Source organism: Diabrotica undecimpunctata, chromosome 4 (genome assembly GCF_040954645.1).
Source record: "Diabrotica undecimpunctata isolate CICGRU chromosome 4, icDiaUnde3, whole genome shotgun sequence".
Classification (NCBI taxonomy): Eukaryota; Metazoa; Arthropoda; class Insecta; order Coleoptera; family Chrysomelidae; genus Diabrotica; species Diabrotica undecimpunctata.
In genome coordinates, this window is record NC_092806.1 from 97,273,145 (window position 1) to 97,295,038 (window position 21,894).

The 21,894-nt window shown below is 32.1% G+C and overlaps 2 protein-coding genes across 2 annotated transcripts; one reads left to right on the forward strand and one right to left on the reverse strand.

Annotated features, from left to right (window-relative positions):
- Nucleotides 1-1,977: 1,977 nt before the first annotated feature.
- On the forward strand, nt 1,978-17,656 carry Tbcb (tubulin-binding cofactor B). The gene is made up of 4 exons (XM_072529965.1): nt 1,978-2,192; nt 2,294-2,564; nt 2,799-3,015; nt 17,443-17,656. The coding sequence occupies exons 1-4, from the start codon at nt 2,073-2,075 to the stop codon at nt 17,558-17,560; spliced, it is 726 nt and encodes a 241-aa protein (XP_072386066.1). The 5' UTR covers nt 1,978-2,072; the 3' UTR covers nt 17,561-17,656.
- Nucleotides 5,995-15,346, reverse strand: LOC140438023 (uncharacterized). Its single transcript, XM_072527741.1, has 3 exons — nt 14,333-15,346; nt 11,910-14,087; nt 5,995-6,181 (listed from the first exon to the last, which is right to left on the reverse strand). The coding sequence occupies exons 1-3, from the start codon at nt 14,374-14,376 to the stop codon at nt 5,995-5,997; spliced, it is 2,409 nt and encodes an 802-aa protein (XP_072383842.1). The 5' UTR covers nt 14,377-15,346.
- Nucleotides 17,657-21,894: the final 4,238 nt, after the last annotated feature.

Genomic DNA, 21,894 nt, shown 5'->3' on the forward strand with positions numbered 1-21,894 from the left:
GTTGATATAAACTTTATTTAAAATTGATTTCGCGCGCGTACATTACGTTGAAAATCACCGGTCGCTTCAAGCTTTGTTTCTAAGAAAAATGTGCAGAAAAAGTGTGCAGAAAAAGTGCTAATAAACAGTTTTGCTAAAAGTGCTAATAAAAAAAATTGAGATTTTCAGCAAAATTCAGCTTGTTTGTATAATTTTTACAGATTCAGTGGTATTTTTGTCTCTGATGACTAAAGTGAGTTTGATTAACCACGTCATGAATGTAGTGATCTTGCAGTGGGATTTTAGACTATTAAAGCTGGATTTATAATTTGACGAACTGTAAGCGTAAACGCACTGGAAAAAGATCAACATAGAATTTTGTGTACTCTTATTTATAAATGAACGTAAACATGACGGAACGTAAGCATACGTAAGTGAAAAGGACTGAAACGCAAAAGTTGTCCAAAATTTCACCTCTTACAGTGCGTTACTTGCGTCTGGCCAATCATAAGGAAGAATTTTGTGTTGAAACCAAAGTGGCCATTTTGTACAGTTGTTTATCAACATATTCGAATGTTATTGATTATTTATTAATGGATTGTAAGTTATAAGTTAGGCTGGCAAGGTGTTATATTTTCTCGACACTGCTTTATGGGATAGAAGCATGGACACTTAACGCGTCGACTGCTAAAAAGTTGGAAGCATTTGAAATGTGGGTGTATAGAAGAATCCTGAAGATATCATGGACCGAGCATGTAACAAACGACGAAGTCATGAGAAGAATCAACAAAAGAATGGAAGTATTGGAAACCATCAAGACACGAACGCTGCAATACCTGGGGCATGTTATGCGTAATGAGAGATACAACCTACTTCAATTGATTATACAAGGGAAAATCCAGGGCAAGAGAAGTGTAGGAAGAAGAAGAATCTTATGGTTGCGTAACTTGAGGGAATGGTACGGATGCAAATCAATTGAACTATTCAGAGCAGCAGCATCTAAGATCAGAATAGCCATGATGATTGCCAACTGCCGTCGCGGAGATGGCACGTGAAGAAGAAGAAGTTATAAGTAATAATAAGTTCAAGTTAATAATAAAAGGATATCGTAGTTCATGGTCACTAACTCGAGCCACTGTTTCTACTCATGAGCAAAAATTGAAAATATGAAATTGAAATAATATTTACAGTCCGTTTGTTACGTCTCCAGGGCGTCTACGTCTACAGTCCGTCAAACTATAAATCCAGCTTTTTACTGCTATTACCAATTGCTATTATCAATTTTAGGTTGAGTTTATCGAAAGTACAAGCTGAATATAGCCGCAAATGTCAACCATGAAATAAAATATTTCGGTTTGGTAGTGTTGGGGTGTTTTTATAATGGATATGTTGAATGCTTTAAATATAAAGAGAGAAATCTTTTAAAAAGTACATTTTGATTATACTATTTTATGAATTCTGCAATTTTTAATTTATATGAAACAATACCGAGTAAATATTTGTCTCTTTCGAGATTAATTGCTAACACCTGTTGCAATCTGGCAACTGCTGATTTGACGATTGCCAAATCTATTACCTAATGTATCAAAGGGCAATTGCAAAAAAAATTTACAATAATTAACTGCAATTAATCTTCAAAGAAACAAATATTTACTCATTCTTGTTTGATATAAATTAAAAATTGCAGAATTCATAACATAATATAATTAAAATGTACTTTTCTAAAGCTTTATCTCTTTATATTTAAAGCATACAGCTTATACAATATAAAAACATGCCAACACTGCTAAACCTAAATTTTTTGTTCCATGTTCGACAATTTGCAGCTATAATCAGCTTGTACTTTCGGTAAACTCGGGTAAACTCAACCCAATTTTAATAAACCTGAAACCCGCCAAATTTTAAATTAAGACACACCTGCCGGCCAATCACAGCAAACAGACGTTTGCGCATAGGACATGCGACATATGACATGCATTTGTCTGCACTGTAGCCTGTCAATGTCACTCTGTCAATAAAATTTTGATTTCCCAGTTCCCATCCATCAAAACAAAAAATTAATGTGTGTTAACAAAAATTAAACAACTAGAATTATGGCTGATTTCAAAGTTGTTACATCCGATTTTGTCAATTTACAAATATCAACATCAAAAGATGACTTATCTTTTAACGAAAAACGTTTTCCTAAAGATATTACTATATCTGATTTAAAAGTAAGATTGTTACTCTGTTGAATACTAAGTGACTAGTCTACACTACAATGAATTTCTCTAATTGTAGTCATAATCATACTACAATTTATATTTGTTTTTAGGTGAAACTAGAATTAATTACTGGTGGTAGTTGTAACACAATGCAGCTTCAAGCTTTTAATAAAGATAACAAATGCATTTGTTCATTAGAGAACAATAATGCTCTACTAGGCTCATATCCTTTAGAAGATGGTATGAGACTTCATGTCATTGATAATTTTTTAATGAGGAATGAACTGGATTTTGGAAATGTTCCCAAATTTGAATTATCACATGATGAATATGAAAAAAAGGGTGATACTGTGCGATCATTTTTAATGAAAAATAAGTTAGGTAAGTGAATAAAATTGGGCAACTCTTACGGATTCAATATGAATTAAAATGAGATGGCCACTGATACCACTGGCTATCACAGTAATAAAATTCCTTACATATATACATGAAAACACACCAGAAGATTCTTAAATCATGTGAAATTATTAAAGAATTACATAAAATGATTTCAATTTAACAACATGTATGACAACACTACATGTGACATTTGGCAAATTACATTTTATTTTACAGGTAAATATAATCAAGAAAATAGTCAGAAAAAGGAACAGCTGGAAGAAGAAGAAAAGAAATTAACAGAAAGTATAAAGATAGGCTCTAGATGTAAAGTGTCAGTTCAAAATGCTCCTGATAAACTTGGTACAATAATGTACACAGGACAAGTTGAAGGGCTCTCTGGATATTGGATAGGAGTTAAATATGATGAACCACTTGGGAAAAATGATGGAAGGTATGCAAATTTTTGTTTTTGAAACATGGAGTGTGTTTTTTGTCTAATGTAGGTGTAGTTATTTTTAGTAATTGTAAAAGTTTTTAGGAACGTTCAAGTATTATGAAAGCAGATTTATTACAATTATTTACCACCCAGCCCCCTTGTTAGCAAAAGTAAGCAAAGCTCTACCTCCCCCTTTCCATGTCACGTAAACATGTTCACACAACATTAATTTTTCTGCATTGTCCGTTATTTAAAATGGGGATTATTTTTCACAGCAATTGTAGCAATGACAAAGATGAATGACAATGCTCTATTAGATTGTTCTGACCATGGTTGCCATAGTTATATAATATCCAGTTTTGCATTATTTGAAAAGTATAGTTTAAATATTTTTTTGACTAAACCACCAAGCTTTTAGCAAGATATTTTTGTTATACTCAAACAATTTTTTGGTGAGGTTGATTCTTTGGTAAGAACTCATTTGATTCTGAAAATCCCATAATTCCAGTGGTGTCAGTATTTCATTATTTTTTAGGATTGAATTATTTTACTATTATGGGAATATAGGTACGTAACTTCCTACCGTTAAAGTTTTTACCTGAATTAATTTCTTAAATCAACATATATCTTTAAAAAATGATTCATGTTATCTAAAAACTGTTATGGGCGAAGAAATATGACATCTGTGTAGATAGTATTACCATTGAATTCATACTTGTCATCATATTTGACATGATGACAAGTATGGTTAAGAATTAAATAATCTGGTTATATTTAATATCTTAGTGAGAATTACATAGCAGTTAAATGGTCCATCAGCAAAAATGTTATTTAAAACATACAAACATTTTTTGCAATCAGTGTTTAGTTGTTGTTGTTATAGTATGGCTGTTAAATTGTGTTTGACTGCTTCATCTGGATAGTTTTGGAACTCATTTTGTTAATTAGTTTTTTATTGTGAAGTAAGACAAAATATTAGTTTAAACTAAGGCAATTTACAGTATATTCCATCAGTTTTTTGTAGAAGAAAATGGATATAACAAATTATCTGGAAGGTATATAATGGACTAAAAAGACACTCCCATCGACGGAAGCTGTTAGTGGCTGTTGTTTTTTAACCTTCGTCTTCCCACGTCGGTAAAATTACGTGTATTCCCATGTGGGTTCTATATGTACTCCAGAGAAAAAAATGCATATATTTAATTTTTAGTATAAGAAAATGAAATAAAATCTTAAATTAACACATTTTTATTACATCAAAGGGTATATCAAACAAAAAAATAATTTTCATCGTTTAATTAAATTAACTGTAGGAATAAAAAATAAATCTTAGGACCGAAAACTAGTCTGAAGTTTCTTGGAAATTACTTCCTTGATATGGTGTTCTGCACATACAAAATTTTTACACTGCTTACAAAATTACCTTTGAAAAATAAACTATAAATAAATACTTTATAAAAAAAAAAAAAAAATTACCTTGATTTACGATCTTTATTTCGACTACATAAGTAGCAACGTCCACTTGAAGATCGTTCATAGGCTCCTTCCATTTGCATCTTCACCAGTGCCAACTCTGGAACAACATCTTGCATGTACTGCTTCAACGTCTTACTCAATCGTACTCCCTCATTATATCGCCTGGTAATATTTTCTTTTACTAAAGCTTCTCCTAGATTTAGTAAAAAATTCTCTAGATGAATCCGCTTACTTGATACACCATAAGATGTAAGCATTCAGGCCAGAAATATCCAATATTTGGCCAAACACTGCCATTGGCCATCGGTTGCATATCCTACGAGCAGAGTATTGCTTTACCATCTTATCTGTGGTATCTACTGCACCTTTTGTATGATTATAGTACTGTATAATATCTGGCTTGTTATTTAATGTTTCATCAGCAACAGCATCATCATGATGTTCAGTGGATAATAAAATAACTGATTTGCCTTTGCTGGTAACATAAGAAACCATAGTATGGTCTATTCGAAAAAGCAAACATACTAGAATGAACAGGCTTGAACGATTTGGGTAGCAACTCGTTGGGAATACATGCTTTATTTTTACGCAGAGTACCACATAGGCTTAGTCCTTTCTTTGATAGTTTTTTGGCCAGTGGCAAGCTTGTAAAAAAATTATCTGTAGTTATGCCATACCCAGAGCCTCAATAGTGCTCAATAAGGTCAAGGACAACTCTTTCACCTTGATTTTTTTTGGGTGCGTTATTCTTTTTTCCAAGAGAAACTTGTAAATTCATACTGTAAGCATTTTCGCTGTCTGCCATTGCCCAAATCTTTAAGCCATATTTATCAGGCTTGCTTTTCATGCTCGGAATGAAACTAGTTGTTCATGTATGGTAAGATGCGGTCCAGGTGAATATGCCATAGTACAATTTTTCACAAAAGTATCGAACACCCAACGAAATTTTTTATCGGTACACCATAACATTTTTTGGGGCTCTTTTGTAGCTTGAAGTGCTCCTTGAATAAGCAGAAGTCCTAAATAAGCGCGAATCTATATGATCAGTTAGGTGCCAAGTATGTGCTGGTTTATTTGGATTTGTTTCGTTCCATTTGTTTATTATCTAAAAAAAATTACCCATGACATTACAATCCGTTTATGTCCTATTACCTATCAACAATAAGAATAAAATAACTGAAACATATTACAAAAAATTCGAATCTGATGATTTGTAAGATGCAAACTGATAAATAGTTATTATCAAATAAAGATATTTACCTGTTCAGCTTTATTATTTGTTTGAAGTACTATGATTCCTAAAAGATCGTCTGAGAAAAACAACGAGAATGCTTCAATTCTAGTGGTAAAATTCGAACTATATGTAGTGAGACCTGCTTGTTTCTTCAAAATATTTTTTACAATACTTCGTGTCTGAGGATAAGGTATTTTTGACCAATGCATACCATCTTTAGATATATACGATGGATTGACAGGCTCTTCTCTTACGTTTGCTTGGTTTGTAATTTGAGAACATTTTCAAATGACGTCAGACAATTTTTCAATGATTTCTGGCTCCATATCACTATCTTCGCCTTCAGAGAACACTATGACATCATCTTCCAATTCATAGTCAGACTCCGCAAACATAAGTCGCTCTAATTCAGCTTTAGATAATCCTTTTGGCATTTTCAAAGTACGGCGGATGCAAAAAGCCAACACTACACTATAACAAAATCAAAGTAAAAATATGCTAGTACTTACCGCTACGACGCGACAGGGAAACTAAATACGTGTATCCATCGCATTTCGTTTGATGTTCTGTTCTTAGAGTTGCGACATGCGCGTAGTAATTTACAAAGCCACCGATAATACAGATGACACAGATTCCCACGCGGGGTACGAATGTACCCCAAGCACATAATTTATTTGTTTTTAATTTGAAACATCGTTACTGATTTTATGAATATGATATTATTTGCAATACCCTAATTGACACAAAATAAAATTAGCCAAACGAAACAGGCGCTAATTTCAAAAATATTACAAAAAATGTGTATCTGGGGTACAGCTGTACCCCACCCGGGAAGACGAAGGTTAACAGGAGTATGAGTGGCAACAGTTGAATGTACCATGCATGAGAAAAAACTCCATATACAAATCAGAGCAGATGAAAACCTATTAAGTTAAAAGGCCAAAATATCCTCTGCAGAGCTATAGATTCATTTTTCTTTGAACATACAGCTTTAACTTTTAAATCTGTTATTAAGCTGATTATTAAGTTAAAAGAAAATATTTTGGAAATGAAAATCTATGCATTAGATAGTGCAGTGGTGGTTTACTTCATCTTTGGCCATATGTCATACAATCAGCAATCCTTCTCTCTGTCAACTCTTCTCGACAATCTCTTCGACTGTCTTATAGCAAAGCAACTTTCATGGTTATGTAAAGGCTTAATAATATCTCAATCACAACATGGTTTTCATAGCAAAAAATCCACTGCAACAAACTTGGTTTGCTATCAATCTGATATATTATCTAAAATGGAAGACTGTAAACAGGTAGATGCAATATACACAGACTCTTTCCAAAGCATTTGATCATGTAGATCACCAAATACTTTTGGACAAATTAATTAATGTAGGCTTTCATGTCAGGTTTGTTGAATGGATTAAAAACTCTACATCTGGTAGAATTCAAAGAGTCAAGATAGATTGTCATCTGTCTGACAGTATCTCAGTAACATCCGGAGTTCCTCAAGGAGGCCACACTTCTCCACTTCTTTTTAATATCTTCGTTAACAACATCACTTAACAACATAACAATAGCAAATGTCTAATGTTGGCAGATGACTTGAAATTTTAGAAAGTTATAAATAGCTTATAAGATCAAGCCTTGTTGCAATATGACTTAGACTACAATATTGGTGCAATCAGAACAAACTCCACTTAAATGTAAAAAAGTGTTTTATAAATTTTTCTCGTAAACTCAATAGAATTGAAACAAGCTATACTATTAATAACTAAATTATGTTTCTTCTATTCGGGATATGGGTGTAATTTTTGATGAGAAGCTTACTTTCTGTGACCACATAAACTCTATTTAAACTTCTAAACTTCTTGGTTTAGTTACTAGTGTGGTATTATCCCTAAAATATTATAATTCATAAAAAGATAAAGTTTAAAAGGAACGTGTAATACATTTCGTATTTGTTTATATAAAATATGTTTAATAATTCGAATCTAGGACATTAGATTAGATTAGAATTGTGTAAAGTCGGCAGAATTATGAACACACAAATTTGTCGTAGGTTAGGTATGTAAAACTTGACCCACTAATGAACGACTGCTGACCGTTGCAAGGTCTATTATAAAAGAGACAACGACTTTTATCTTTGGAGACAGAACTAAATTAACGTGAAGATAACAACTTGATGTAACGCGTATCATTTATTATGAAGTAGTCTCAGAAACGTCAACTAAGTACTGAATATAAGTAGAATAAGTAATGTTAAGAAATAGTGTAAAGTTGTGTTCTAAATAAATGGTTTATCAACTATAACAACCCCAGCATTTACCATAACCCCAACGTTTACCATACTAGCAATTGCAAGTATTTTTCCATTGATTCAACAAGATTAGTGTTTTGTTGCTTAGTTCAAACTATTTTGGAATACTGTTTAGTTATTTGGTCACCCTTTTTTAAGAACAATATTGATACCATAGAAAGAGTCCATCATATTTTTGAGAGATATTGTGCTTACCATGTCCACACTAGTATTGAAAATCATGATTATTCCTGTATCGAACAACAATTATCTTTACCCTCATTTAACTACCATCGTGATATGTCAGGAGCTATATTTATATATAAGATCATACATGGATTTATTGATTGTCCAAACCTTTAAGCCAGATTAACTTTATTGTTCCCCATCAAGTTCTATGGTATTCACAACTCATTGGATAGATACAGCTATTAAATTATCTCGATTTTGATATTTTCAACTCATCACAACTCGTTGGATAGATACGGCTATTAAATGTTCTCGATTTTGACATTTTCAATATAACTTTAACTCAGTTAAAAAGATCTCTTGCTTTGTGATATTTATATTGGTATTGTTGAATTTTGTTCTTGTTATATTTTTAGTATGTAAGATTTTTAGTTTCATTTTTTAAACTTTTTGATATTGATTTTATATTATAAGTAATTTCAAGTTTTAAATCCTAACTGTGATACTTATTGTATATTCTAACTTTGTTAATGTGGTTATCCCGTATATTAAATAAATAAAAAAATAAAATAAAAATAAGTAAAATAAGCAAAATCTATAATTTTCCTAAAATAGGCTGTGAATTATTACGAAAAATATTACTTAACTTTTAATATATAAGGCAATAGAGGAAATAATATTATGGTGACGTATCTATGACCAATTCGGGAATATCGAGCACAGAACGAAAAATTTATTGCCTTGACTAGACTTATGTTAACGCCGGACATACAGCCACCAAAGTTTGGTAAGATACAACAGTAACAAATGCACGGCAAGTCATAGTTGAATGTTTATTGACAGGATTGCGAGCACCGTCAGGTAAGCGCCAGCGTCCAACTGTTGCCCATATGGGTAGCGACTTGGTTTTCTGAAAAATAGTACCCTTGTTTTCATATTGAAAAAAATGTCATGAAGACATAAACTCCATATACTTCGAGGTAGTTTGAGAACATTATCCAGCGAGTACATAGTAACTATGTCATATTAGTGAATAATGCATCTTAGCACAGCCACCTTGTTGAATGCATTTACAGAGGATATGGTCAAATCAGAACTAATGACAATAATCAAGGAGCATTGTAGCAGATATTGTCAATATGCTGTTGACTCAATGGCTTCATGGTATTACTTTTTTGAGTCTTCATCAACATGCGTTTAAAACGTCTACAACAGTTAATTGGAGAATAATTATTAAATACCGAATCATGGCTCCACCAAAAATAGTTTTGATTGTCACAAACATCTTTCAAAGTTCTGTTCAGTGCCTGTAATGACCTCTTGTGGGCCAATGTACATTCGTCCCAAATGATTAATTTGCATACCTGTAAAATCTTCGCCATTGCTCTGTTTTTGGCGATGTTGCAATCTGGTGTTTCATTTATGAAAGGAGCAGTTTGTCCGACTTCTAATAAAGCTGCAGATATTCCAGATGAAGCCAACGCTAGATCTGATCCTTGCCGATAACAATAAAATTAGTAATGTTTTTCTGTCCATCCTGGAGCATTAAGGAAGTAAATTCCACCAGATCCAATGTTCACAGCTTCTATCAAAGCATTCTACGCAATCCTTTGTTGTTGCTTCAATTGCAGAAAATTTGTACAAACTATTTTGGCAAATGCTTCAGTTTTAAAATGTTGTTCTCTTTGTAACTGTTGTTCTCTTTCATAAAGTCACAAAGGAAATGAATAACATTTATTTACTGTCAAATATTAATGGTGCGTCATAAATTGGCTTTGAAAGATAAATATTAAGTTACATAAAAAACTATCTTTTGATAATAAACTAAAATAAAAGACAGACCAAACAATTGAATTATCATATTGCAGGTCTCTAGTATAAGTCAACTTTAAGATTGGATTTTATTTTATTATATTCCATTTTATTTTAATTTCATTTTGTTTTATTTTGCTCTATTTTATTTTATTCTATTTCTCTTTATTTTATTTTGCTCAATTTTATACTATTTTATTCTATTTTATATTACTTTATTCCATTTTATTTTATAATATTTTATTTGATTTTATTATAATATACTCTATCTTATTTATATTTAATTTTATTTTATATTTTATTTTAATAAACACTTTCTGACTGATCTCAAAACTTAAAATCTGCTTAACAATATATATATGTTGTCAAGTCTCCCTTTATATAACTTTTCAACTTGTCGTTGGTGGTCGTTTAGCACTTTGCGTTGTATTTTCTCTCATGAAATAAAGTCGTTGTCCATTCACCAGGTGAACAGTTAAATTAACTACAGTAGGATGACGTTTGCCTCATTGGCATATGGTATGTTGAAACTTCATCATTATTATTTGCAGCCGCAATACCAAATACAGCTATGTCGTTATGTCAATATATCAATACTGACATTTATTTTGTTAATCATAGTTTCCTTTGTTAATTATAGTATGGCGCCATCTATTAGTTACATTGCGATTTAACATTACGGAAAACAGATAAACTTTTTTTAACGTCTTTCTGTACAATTTCTTGAAATTGTCTTTTAGACAAACCTTGTCCTGACAATAAGAAATACAACAAAAAAAACTATAAGTATATATATATATATATATATATATATATATATATATATATATATATATATATATATATATATATATATATATATATATATATATATATATATATATATATATATATATATATATATATATGTAAATACTTTTTTCTTTTTGGGTGTGGTAGTCAATAAAAAATAGAGCTTTGCTAAGGCGTACTATTTATTCTGAATCCAAGCTTTCGGTGGTTTTTTGCCACCTTTATCAAGGTCTACAAAGAAAATTACTATGTTGTAACAAACTGAATGGTGCCAAAAAGGCTGTAAAAAACTATAAAAAACTTACCCGAATGTAAGATTCGTGGCATAAACAACAACGTTAAATAACATGATAAAACTGAGGTTGCAACTAAACTTAAAAATGTTACTGTTAAAAAACACTTTAAAAATTACTAAAAACGTTAAAAGTTAAAAACAAAATGAAGGACGACATGTTGAAACAGTCGTCGTTGCAGGCTTGATTTCAGTCACATTTCACGAGCAGAAAGAGAAAGTGAGTGGATAATTATTGTTTAAATAGTTTGGAGAAAATACAAAAAACAACTTTGAAAATAACGTCTAACAGAATACTGTTAGTGAATTTTTAGTACTGCCAACTGTATTACCAACTTGAAATTAAGCGGGAAATTAAAAATGTAAATTATAACATAAGCAATCGAAAGAAAATAGTATTTAGTAAATAGGTTTAGAAAAAACAACTCAAAACAAAACAAAACTGAATTAGTAATTGCAGTTTGATCGTAAATATTCAATTAATAATGATATTTCAAAAAAAGGAAAGAACCAAAGAAAACTCTGAGATGCAAAATAGCTCAGTCAAAAGTCAATATAAAATTGTAAATTTTGCTAAGATTCTGGATCTCAGATCTCTTATTAAGATTGTTATTATCACTCTTGCTGATATGTACCATCTCTAAGAAAGTTCTCTTGAATTTATTTTTCTCTCTGGCTAATATTTTTACATTGTTGAAATCTATCTTATGGTCTAGATCGATAGTATGCTCTGCCAAAGCACAAGTAGGTTTGTTTAATCTACAATCACTCTTATGAGAAATAATACGGCTAGACAGATTCCTTCCAGTTTCACCAATGTACGTGGATGGACATTCAGTACATTGAATGCAATAAACAACATCTGTAGTCTCTAGAGTGGTTAGGGGTTGTTTTATTTTGCTATACAGCTGACGTATGGTTTTGATATTCTTGTTAGCTATTTTGATATTCTTAAAGTCTTTAAAAATCTTAGTGAGTTCAACGGTTAGTTTCGGAATATATGGAAGGGCATAAAAATACACACTTGTTGGAGCAGAAATATTTTGTGCTGAGGGCACTGATTGTGACATAGTAAGTATGTTGTTTCTATTAACAAAGGGGACATTAAAAATTAATTTATTTATCAGTCTTAGAGGATATGAATTTTCAACAAAAATATTGCGTAAGAGGTTGAGATCATGTTGGAGATAATCCTGATGAGACAACCTTTTGACACGTTCTTTCATCGCTAGGACTAAATTAGTTTTCATCCTCGGGGGGTGGTAGGAGTGGTAGCTTATGAATCTATTGCTACATATGGGTTTTCTATACCATTGTGTTTTCACAACATTATCCTCACATCTATGCAAACTCATGTCAAGGAAAGGCAAAGATCCCTCCCGCTCCTCCTCGCATGTGAATTGCAAGTGTGGGTTTTGTTGGTTGAAAACATTTAACGTAGAGTGTATGGAGTCTGCAGGTAGTGCCAAGATTAAGTCATCCACATATCTCTTTATGAACGGTATTTCAAAATTGATTTGTTGCAAACTATCTTCAATCAAATCATCTAAGACATAATTGCACAGTATTGGTGAAATACTGGAACCCATTGGAGTACCAAAGACTTGTTTGTAGTAACAGTCATTAAAAATAAAAACATTAGAGTCAAAAACAAAAGAAATGAGTTTTTTGATATTAGCTAAGTTAAGGGTTGTGTGTATTGATATGTCATCCCAGTGTTTCTCAACGCTAACCAATATTGTGTGTAATGGTAAATTAGTGAACAGAGACACTACATCAAAACTAACGAGCTTATAGTTCGTAGGTAATTTAAAGTTATTAATAAAAGAACTGAAACTGAAAGAGTCCTGAATGCAAAACTCGCTGTTATTACTGTACGTTTCTGTGAGAATATTAGTTAAAAAACTTGCTATGGGGCCATTAGGTGTACCTATTGAGGACACTATTGGTCTCATAGACAGAGTAGGTTTATGAATTTTTGGGAGAGCATAAAATCTAGGAGCAATTGCATTGTAAATTTTCAAACTTTTACCAACTGATTGATCTATTTGATTCTCCTTTACCAAATCAGAAACTAGTTTATTAGCCTTTTGTTGCAAAGTACACACGGGATTATTGTTCAACTTTTTATAATATTTAGTGTCAGTGAGTAAGTCTTCACATTTTTGTATATAGTCCCTAGTGTACATTGCTACAGTGACATTGCCTTTGTCGCTCTGGACAATCTTGATCTCAGGGTGATGTTTCAAAAAAGTTTTGCATTTGATATAATATTTATTTAAGAAATGGTCTTTTTCATCTTTGTTGAGAAAGTTAGTAATTATATTAGTGCATTTGGACCTCAGAATGTCCTTATCGACATTCTCAATTGGTCTTAAAATGTTTTCGATGTCTGCCAACAAAGAGGAAACTTTAAAATCTTTTTTGTTAGGAAGTAAAGCGAACTTAGGGCCTAAAGCCAACAACTTTTTAACTTCTACAGGAAATTCTAAGTCTGTGAGGTTTTTAAACCAACTCTCCCTGAAATCAATACTGTCAAAACTATCTAATCTGAACTTATTAAATTTATTGATATTGGTTCTCTTAATTTTATGAAAAAGATTGTTATAAATTACTTGTTGTCTACGTTTGAACTCAACATATGTGTAATAATTAAGTATAGATTTTGATTTGGCCTGGAGATCTTTTAGCTTATTTTCTAAATGATTAATATCAGCAAAAGTAATCTTAATTTCTAGATTGAGAATATTTTTTCCAAACCTTTTACTAAGTCCTTGAGCACGAAAATCTATCTCTCCTCTCCTATGATGAAGTAAATTATTCACATTTGTCAAGCTGTTCGTGATATGGTTCGGAAAACAATCTGCATTTCGACACTTAATTAAAAAAGTCTTTCTGTTCCTTAACGCTGCCAGTTTGGTGTTCACATTAGCCCATTCCTTTAGATACGACACAAGTAATGGTCCGTATTGGAGTCTGATGTCCTCATAAAAACCCATACTACAAAGTAAGAAAAAGTAGTCCAAAGTTTTTTGACTAGTTTGGAAAAAATATATGTAAATACTTTTTTCTTTTTGGGTGTGGTAGTCAATAAAAAATAGAGCTTTGCTAAGGCGTACTATTTATTCTGAATCCAAGCTTTCGGTGGTTTTTTGCCACCTTTATCAAGGTCTACAAAGAAAATTACTATGTTGTAACAAACTGAATGGTGCCAAAAAGGCTGTAAAAAACTATAAAAAACTTACCCGAATGTAAGATTCGTGGCATAAACAACAACGTTAAATAACATGATAAAACTGAGGTTGCAACTAAACTTAAAAATGTTACTGTTAAAAAACACTTTAAAAATTACTAAAAACGTTAAAAGTTAAAAACAAAATGAAGGACGACATGTTGAAACAGTCGTCGTTGCAGGCTTGATTTCAGTCACATTTCACGAGCAGAAAGAGAAAGTGAGTGGATAATTATTGTTTAAATAGTTTGGAGAAAATACAAAAAACAACTTTGAAAATAACGTCTAACAGAATACTGTTAGTGAATTTTTAGTACTGCCAACTGTATTACCAACTTGAAATTAAGCGGGAAATTAAAAATGTAAATTATAACATAAGCAATCGAAAGAAAATAGTATTTAGTAAATAGGTACGAACTATAAGCTCGTTAGTTTTGATGTAGTGTCTCTGTTCACTAATTTACCATTACACACAATATTGGTTAGCGTTGAGAAACACTGGGATGACATATCAATACACACAACCCTTAACTTAGCTAATATCAAAAAACTCATTTCTTTTGTTTTTGACTCTAATGTTTTTATTTTTAATGACTGTTACTACAAACAAGTCTTTGGTACTCCAATGGGTTCCAGTATTTCACCAATACTGTGCAATTATGTCTTAGATGATTTGATTGAAGATAGTTTGCAACAAATCAATTTTGAAATACCGTTCATAAAGAGATATGTGGATGACTTAATCTTGGCACTACCTGCAGACTCCATACACTCTACGTTAAATGTTTTCAACCAACAAAACCCACACTTGCAATTCACATGCGAGGAGGAGCGGGAGGGATCTTTGCCTTTCCTTGACATGAGTTTGCATAGATGTGAGGATAATGTTGTGAAAACACAATGGTATAGAAAACCCATATGTAGCAATAGATTCATAAGCTACCACTCCTACCACCCCCCGAGGATGAAAACTAATTTAGTCCTAGCGATGAAAGAACGTGTCAAAAGGTTGTCTCATCCGGATTATCTCCAACATGATCTCAACCTCTTACGCAATATTTTTGTTGAAAATTCATATCCTCTAAGACTGATAAATAAATTAATTTTTAATGTCCCCTTTGTTAATAGAAACAACATACTTACTATGTCACAATCAGTGCCCTCAGCACAAAATATTTCTGCTCCAACAAGTGTGTATTTTTATGCCCTTCCATATATTCCGAAACTAACCGTTGAACTCACTAAGATTTTTAAAGACTTTAAGAATATCAAAATAGCTAACAAGAACATCAAAACCATACGTCAGCTGTATAGCAAAATAAAACAACCCCTAACCACTCTAGAGACTACAGATGTTGTTTATTGCATTCAATGTACTGAATGTCCATCCACGTACATTGGTGAAACTGGAAGGAATCTGTCTAGCCGTATTATTTCTCATAAGAGTGATTGTAGATTAAACAAACCTACTTGTGCTTTGGCAGAGCATACTATCGATCTAGACCATAAGATAGATTTCAACAATGTAAAAATATTAGCCAGAGAGAAAAATAAATTCAAGAGAACTTTCTTAGAGATGGTACATATCAGCAAGAGTGATAATAACAATCTTAATAAGAGATCTGAGATCCAGAATCTTAGCAAAATTTAAAATTTTATATTGACTTTTGACTGAGCTATTTTGCATCTCAGAGTTTTCTTTGGTTCTTTCCTTTTTTTGAAATATCATTATTAATTGAATATTTACGATCAAACTGCAATTACTAATTCAGTTTTGTTTTGTTTTGAGTTGTTTTTTCTAAACCTATTTACTAAATACTATTTTCTTTCGATTGCTTATGTTATAATTTACATTTTTAATTTCCCGCTTAATTTCAAGTTGGTAATACAGTTGGCAGTACTAAAAATTCACTAACAGTATTCTGTTAGACGTTATTTTCAAAGTTGTTTTTTGTATTTTCTCCAAACTATTTAAACAATAATTATCCACTCACTTTCTCTTTCTGCTCGTGAAATGTGACTGAAATCAAGCCTGCAACGACGACTGTTTCAACATGTCGTCCTTCATTTTGTTTTTAACTTTTAACGTTTTTAGTAATTTTTAAAGTGTTTTTTAACAGTAACATTTTTAAGTTTAGTTGCAACCTCAGTTTTATCATGTTATTTAACGTTGTTGTTTATGCCACGAATCTTACATTCGGGTAAGTTTTTTATAGTTTTTTACAGCCTTTTTGGCACCATTCAGTTTGTTACAACATAGTAATTTTCTTTGTAGACCTTGATAAAGGTGGCAAAAAACCACCGAAAGCTTGGATTCAGAATAAATAGTACGCCTTAGCAAAGCTCTATTTTTTATTGACTACCACACCCAAAAAGAAAAAAGTATTTACATATATTTTTTCCAAACTAGTCAAAAAACTTTGGACTACTTTATATATATATATATATATATATATATATATATATATATATATATATATATATAAATTATAATTTGGTGCAGTTGTTCTTAAGTTATGCGCATATAAACATTTCAGTGACTCATTTCTTTTAACATAGATTTACACCTGTCCTATATAGGATGTCCAGGAAGCATAGATCTGTAACAGTTGCAGGGTGTCAGGCCGAGAGCCACCATAGGTGTAATCTGTAATAGGATGTCCCCTTTTAGCCATTGGGCCATAATGCGTGGGAGTGAGAACTTCCCCACCCAGTCTGTGCTGCGTTATGAACTAGCAAGCTAGGACTCATTTTTAGATGGGCATGGACCTTTGATGTTTTCCATAGTTTTTCAGTCACAATATTAAGAGTTTGGACCTCTGTATTCTCAAGCACATGTTTTTTTTTCGTTAAAACGGCAGGCATTCTTAACAACATCCAATGAACTCAAAGAACCTAAATCTTGCCCTAATATGTATGTCCATAAATCAATAATAGATTAATAATATATTCAATTAGAGATGTTATTTTAATATTAAAATAGTTAGACATGGTAGACTACAAATTTATTTTACCGTTGGGACAGTTAAGTTGTTAAAACCAAGATAAAATATTAGGCCAATTTTTTTATATAAGTATATGTTTTACATTGACAAATTCTTGTATTTTATAATTTTGTTTTAGCTTAAAAGGAAAAAGGTATTTCCAATGCCCAGAAAAATATGGAGCGTTTGTTAAACCACATAGTATAACATGTGGAGATTTTCCGGAAGAAGACTATGATTTAAATGAAGAAATTTGATTGCCATTCCAAATTACATTTTCTTGTATTAAAAATTAATGCTTTACTACTACATTGTGATGCTTTTTATGTTCTTTAACATAAATTTTAAGTGTTTTGTTTAGTTTAATTTCCTAGAATAGTAAATACGAAATTCAATTGACTTAAATATTATGTTTATATGGGATTAAGCCACAATTGATTTTAATGAAAACTAAATTTTTAACTAATGTTTGACGTTTCAATTTCCACTCTAGAAATCGTTTTCAAAAAAAGATTATTTAAAAAGAAATCTGCAAAAATGTATAACCAAAAAAGTTGTTAGCGGGCTGTTTTTTTTTTTCTAAATTGACGGTTGACTTACTTAGCCTCAATCTTGTAGGTAATAGCCTGCTTTTAGTTGAAAAATCTGGAGTGGTGTTTGTAGTCACGGGATATCAAACTATGACCATTTTGTGTTTTTTTGTATTATTTGTTTGTGTATTATGCATAATATACATTCAAAACAACCAATACACAGATCTATCCTGTCCAAAATCAAACCCAAAAACACACAAGAGAGATCAAAGAACTGCATCTATAAAATACCCTGTGAATGTAATAATTTGTATGTGGCAGAAACCGCAAGACCACGAAGTGTCCTGATAAATGAGCATGAAACATAAATCAAATTTACAGATATGCTGTAACCGTTTCAAATGTTAATCCTTTATAATTCAAGCAAATTGTAATTCTTAATAAATATTTAAATTGATGTTAATTCCGCCACCTATCCGTCAAGTACGGAAACATCTAAATTACCTTCTCAAGGATCCGACTGCAGTCCATAGTAAGTTCCTATTTTGGCCGCAAAAAATTCGAGCGCTGGTTACCTCCCATCGAGCAAAAAGACAAAAGAGGGAATGTAAAGGTAGTGGGGGCAAAAATATTGTTAGACAGGAAGTGCCATCTTGAGAGGCCACATTAAACAAGGAAAGAGAGACTCTTTCCTTGTTCAAGAAATCAAATTTAGTTGGGTTATGTTATTGCTGATGTTATTGTTTGTCCCAACTGTCACATGAAAGATTATTTGTATTTTCTATTGAAGTTTTTTAATAATTGTTTCACATTTTAGACTATTATTGTTATTCTGAAGCTATTTTCTTGTGGCATTTTAAATTAATTTATATTTAAATGGGAATAAGCTTAATAAATTAATAAGATTTTGAGAACGATTTCCGAAGTGGAAATTGAAACGTCAATAAACGTATTTTAACCTTTAATTGTGGCTTATTCCCATTTAAATATAAATTATTATTGTTATTATTTAATTAAAACTATATTATGTTCTAGTGTTAAAAAAAATTGTATTATGTATTAATATTATGTAATATTACTATTATGTAATATAACAAATAAATAGATAAATTAGAACCCCTACACCACTGTATGATTATTGTGAAGTGTCATGAAATTTAAATTTGGCGCATTTGCATTTCCGGATATGTCCGCCATCAGAGGCCAATTTTTTGGTCTCCTTTTCATAACGATTAGATTCCCTCTTTTGTCTTTTTGCTCGATGTTACCTCCCCGCAATTTATTTTTTTTTTCTCTTTCTGAAAGTCCAGCATAACGACGAAATTTTTTTTTAGTTGTCTCTTGACGAGACCCTTACCAGGAACACTAATAGCTGCCAGAACTATGTTTGTTGGTCCGATGTTACCTTAATAGTTATGGATTTATGGTATGATGTGTTTTGAAGCCAGAATGCATAATTGGCCATTACATGACACCCTTAACAATTCGCAGAATTACCGTTATTTGCTGTTATGGTTTGGGTTACTGAAGGTTGGCTATAACTACAGCAAATTGCTCTCTATCTTGAGCTGTTCTTAGTATCGAATGTGTGTCCATGCCTGTCCAGTCTCTTACATTCTTTAACCAGGAGCATTTTCTTCTTCCTGGACCTCTTCTACCTTCCACTTTCCCTTCCATTATAAGTCATAGGAAGTTGTATTTTTCTCCTCTGTAAATATGTCCTAGATAACTCGTTTTTCTGTTTTTTACAATATTTAGGAGTTCTCTCTCAGTACCCATTCTTCTTAGCACCTCGTTGTTGGTCACGTGCTCTGTCCAAGAGATCTTCAGCATCCTTCGAAAAACCCACATCTCAAAGTCTTCTATACGCCTCATACTTGTAATTCCGAGAGTCCATGTTTCCACTCCGTATAGCAATATGGAATAAATAAACGTTTTTACAATTTGGTATCGGATATCCAACAATAACCTAGAGTTTATTAGGAATTTTTTCATTCGTTGAAATGCGGACCTAGCATATTCTATACGAGCACGTATTTCGACCTCGTGATCAAGATCGTTTGTTATCCATCAACCAAGATACTGGAATCTTTGTACTGGTTCTATATGTTTGTTATAGATACAAATATTAATGTCGATATTTGGTGCACGTGTAACAGCCATTACTTTTGTTTTATTTGTGTTTATATTTAGTCCCAAGCTATCTCCCTCTCTGGTTGACATTCAAAAGTCGTTGTAAACCCTCAGCACTGTCCGCAATAATGACGGTGTCGTCTGCGTATCTTAAGTTATTTACGTATTCTCCATTGATTTTTATTCCTTCTTCAATATTTTCGAGGGCATTTTGAAAGATCTTTTCGGAATATATATTGAATAACAGTGGAGAAAGTACACAGCCCTGATGAACTCCTCTTTTTATTGGCAATTCTGCTGTCAGACGATTGTCTATTTTGATCAACGCCATTTGATCCCAATATAGTTTTTTAATAAGTGCTACGGTGTTATGATCTATACCATGTTGTTTTAGGGTTTCTATAAGTTCTGTGTGTTTTACGCGACCAAACGCTTTTTCGTAGTCGATAAAACAGATAAACACGTCTTTTCGCTGATCTCGGCATTTTTGTAGTAATATCTGGAGGCCAAATAATGCCTCCTTTGTGCCAAGCCCCATACGAAAACCAAATTGATTGTCGCTCAGGTTTCTTTCGCATTCTCTGTAAATTCGTTGATGTACAATTTTGAGTAAAATTTTCAGAAAATGGCTCATCAGGCTAATTAATCTGAACTGTGAGCATCTATTTGCTTTATTTTTCTTGGGTATAGGTATAAATGTCGATCTAAGCCAATCTTCTGGGAAGATTCCAGTGGTATATATTTTGTTAAATAATAGTGTTAACGTCTGAAGATTTTCTTCATTGATAAGCTTTATCATCTCTACGTATATTTCATCTGGACCTGAGTCTTTTCGTGGCTTTGTCGTATTGATTTTTTTCTTTGTATTTGTGACTTCCTTAATCTTTTTGTATGCATTAAAGTAGTCATGCTTTTTTAGTAAATCTCCGAGTTCCTCACAGTTGCTGCTCATCCGTTCTTCTGTGGCTTTCCTGATTTTGTTTTGGATGATTTTCTGGGTTTTAGTTCTAGGACTTCTGTCATCCATGTATTCTTTGTTTTTCTGATGTTGTCTTGTAGTTGTTCTCTTTGTATAGTTGTGATTGTTGTTTTGAAGGAGTGCCAAATACTTTCAATTGTTTCTTCTGCTTCCGCGGGTGCTTCACTGAACTTTTCTTTGAGTGTATCATTGAGTGTTTTCTCTATTTCTGCCTGTACTATTGGATCTTTAAGTTTTTCGAGGCTAGGTTTTATCTTTTCTCTGTATTTGATTTTCTTTAGTTTAATTGAAATTTTACCAACAACAGGATTGTGGTCGGAACCGATGTTCGCCCCGGGATATGTTTTAACTCCCCTGATTCCATTTCTATAACGTTTGTCAATTAATATATAATCAATCTGGTTTCTTATTATGCGGTTTTGATTATCGCCAGGTGCTTTCCATGTATATAATCTTCTTTTTGGTTGTTTAAACCAGGTGTTTGCGATCATTAGATTTTCTTCTTGTCAAAATTGGACCAGTAATTCTCCTCTATCATTTCTTTGGCCCAAACCAAAGTTTCCTACTACCTCTTCGGTCCGCCCTTCACCTACTTTGGCATTAAAATCTCCCATAATAATGTTTACAGCATTTTTCTTTGTGATCTTCATTAGCTGTTTGATTTCTTGGTAGAATTCTCGTACTTCTCTTTCTGGTTTTTCTGCTGTAGGAGCATATACTTGAATAAAGGTAATATTACGAGGAGTGGTATTAATTTGCAGCATAGCTACTCTATCAGATATAGGTATAAAGTTCTTTATACATTTACTGCTTTTCTGGTCAACTATAAATGCCACTCCGTTATAATATTGAGGATCGTCATTACCAGTATAGTATATTACATGGTTATCGATGTTTGTCTGTCCAGATCCAGGCCATCTAACTTCACTGACTCCGAGAATGTTGA

Bases quoted from the DNA above. Each gene is read 5' to 3' on its own strand.
- Tbcb (XM_072529965.1), top strand. From the start codon at position 2,073: ATGGCTGATTTCAAAGTTGTTACATCCGATTTTGTCAATTTACAAATA. The intron at 2,193-2,293 runs GTAAGATTGTTA...ATTTGTTTTTAG, and splicing joins TTACTATATCTGATTTAAAA to GTGAAACTAGAATTAATTAC. The intron at 2,565-2,798 runs GTAAGTGAATAA...TTTATTTTACAG, and splicing joins TTTAATGAAAAATAAGTTAG to GTAAATATAATCAAGAAAAT.
- LOC140438023 (XM_072527741.1), bottom strand. From the start codon at position 14,376: ATGTTATTTAACGTTGTTGTTTATGCCACGAATCTTACATTCGG. The intron at 14,088-14,332 runs GTAAGTTTTTTA...CTTACTTTGTAG, and splicing joins GCCACGAATCTTACATTCGG to TATGGGTTTTTATGAGGACA. The intron at 6,182-11,909 runs GTACATTGGTGA...ATTTTGTTATAG, and splicing joins TGTACTGAATGTCCATCCAC to TGTAGTGTTGGCTTTTTGCA.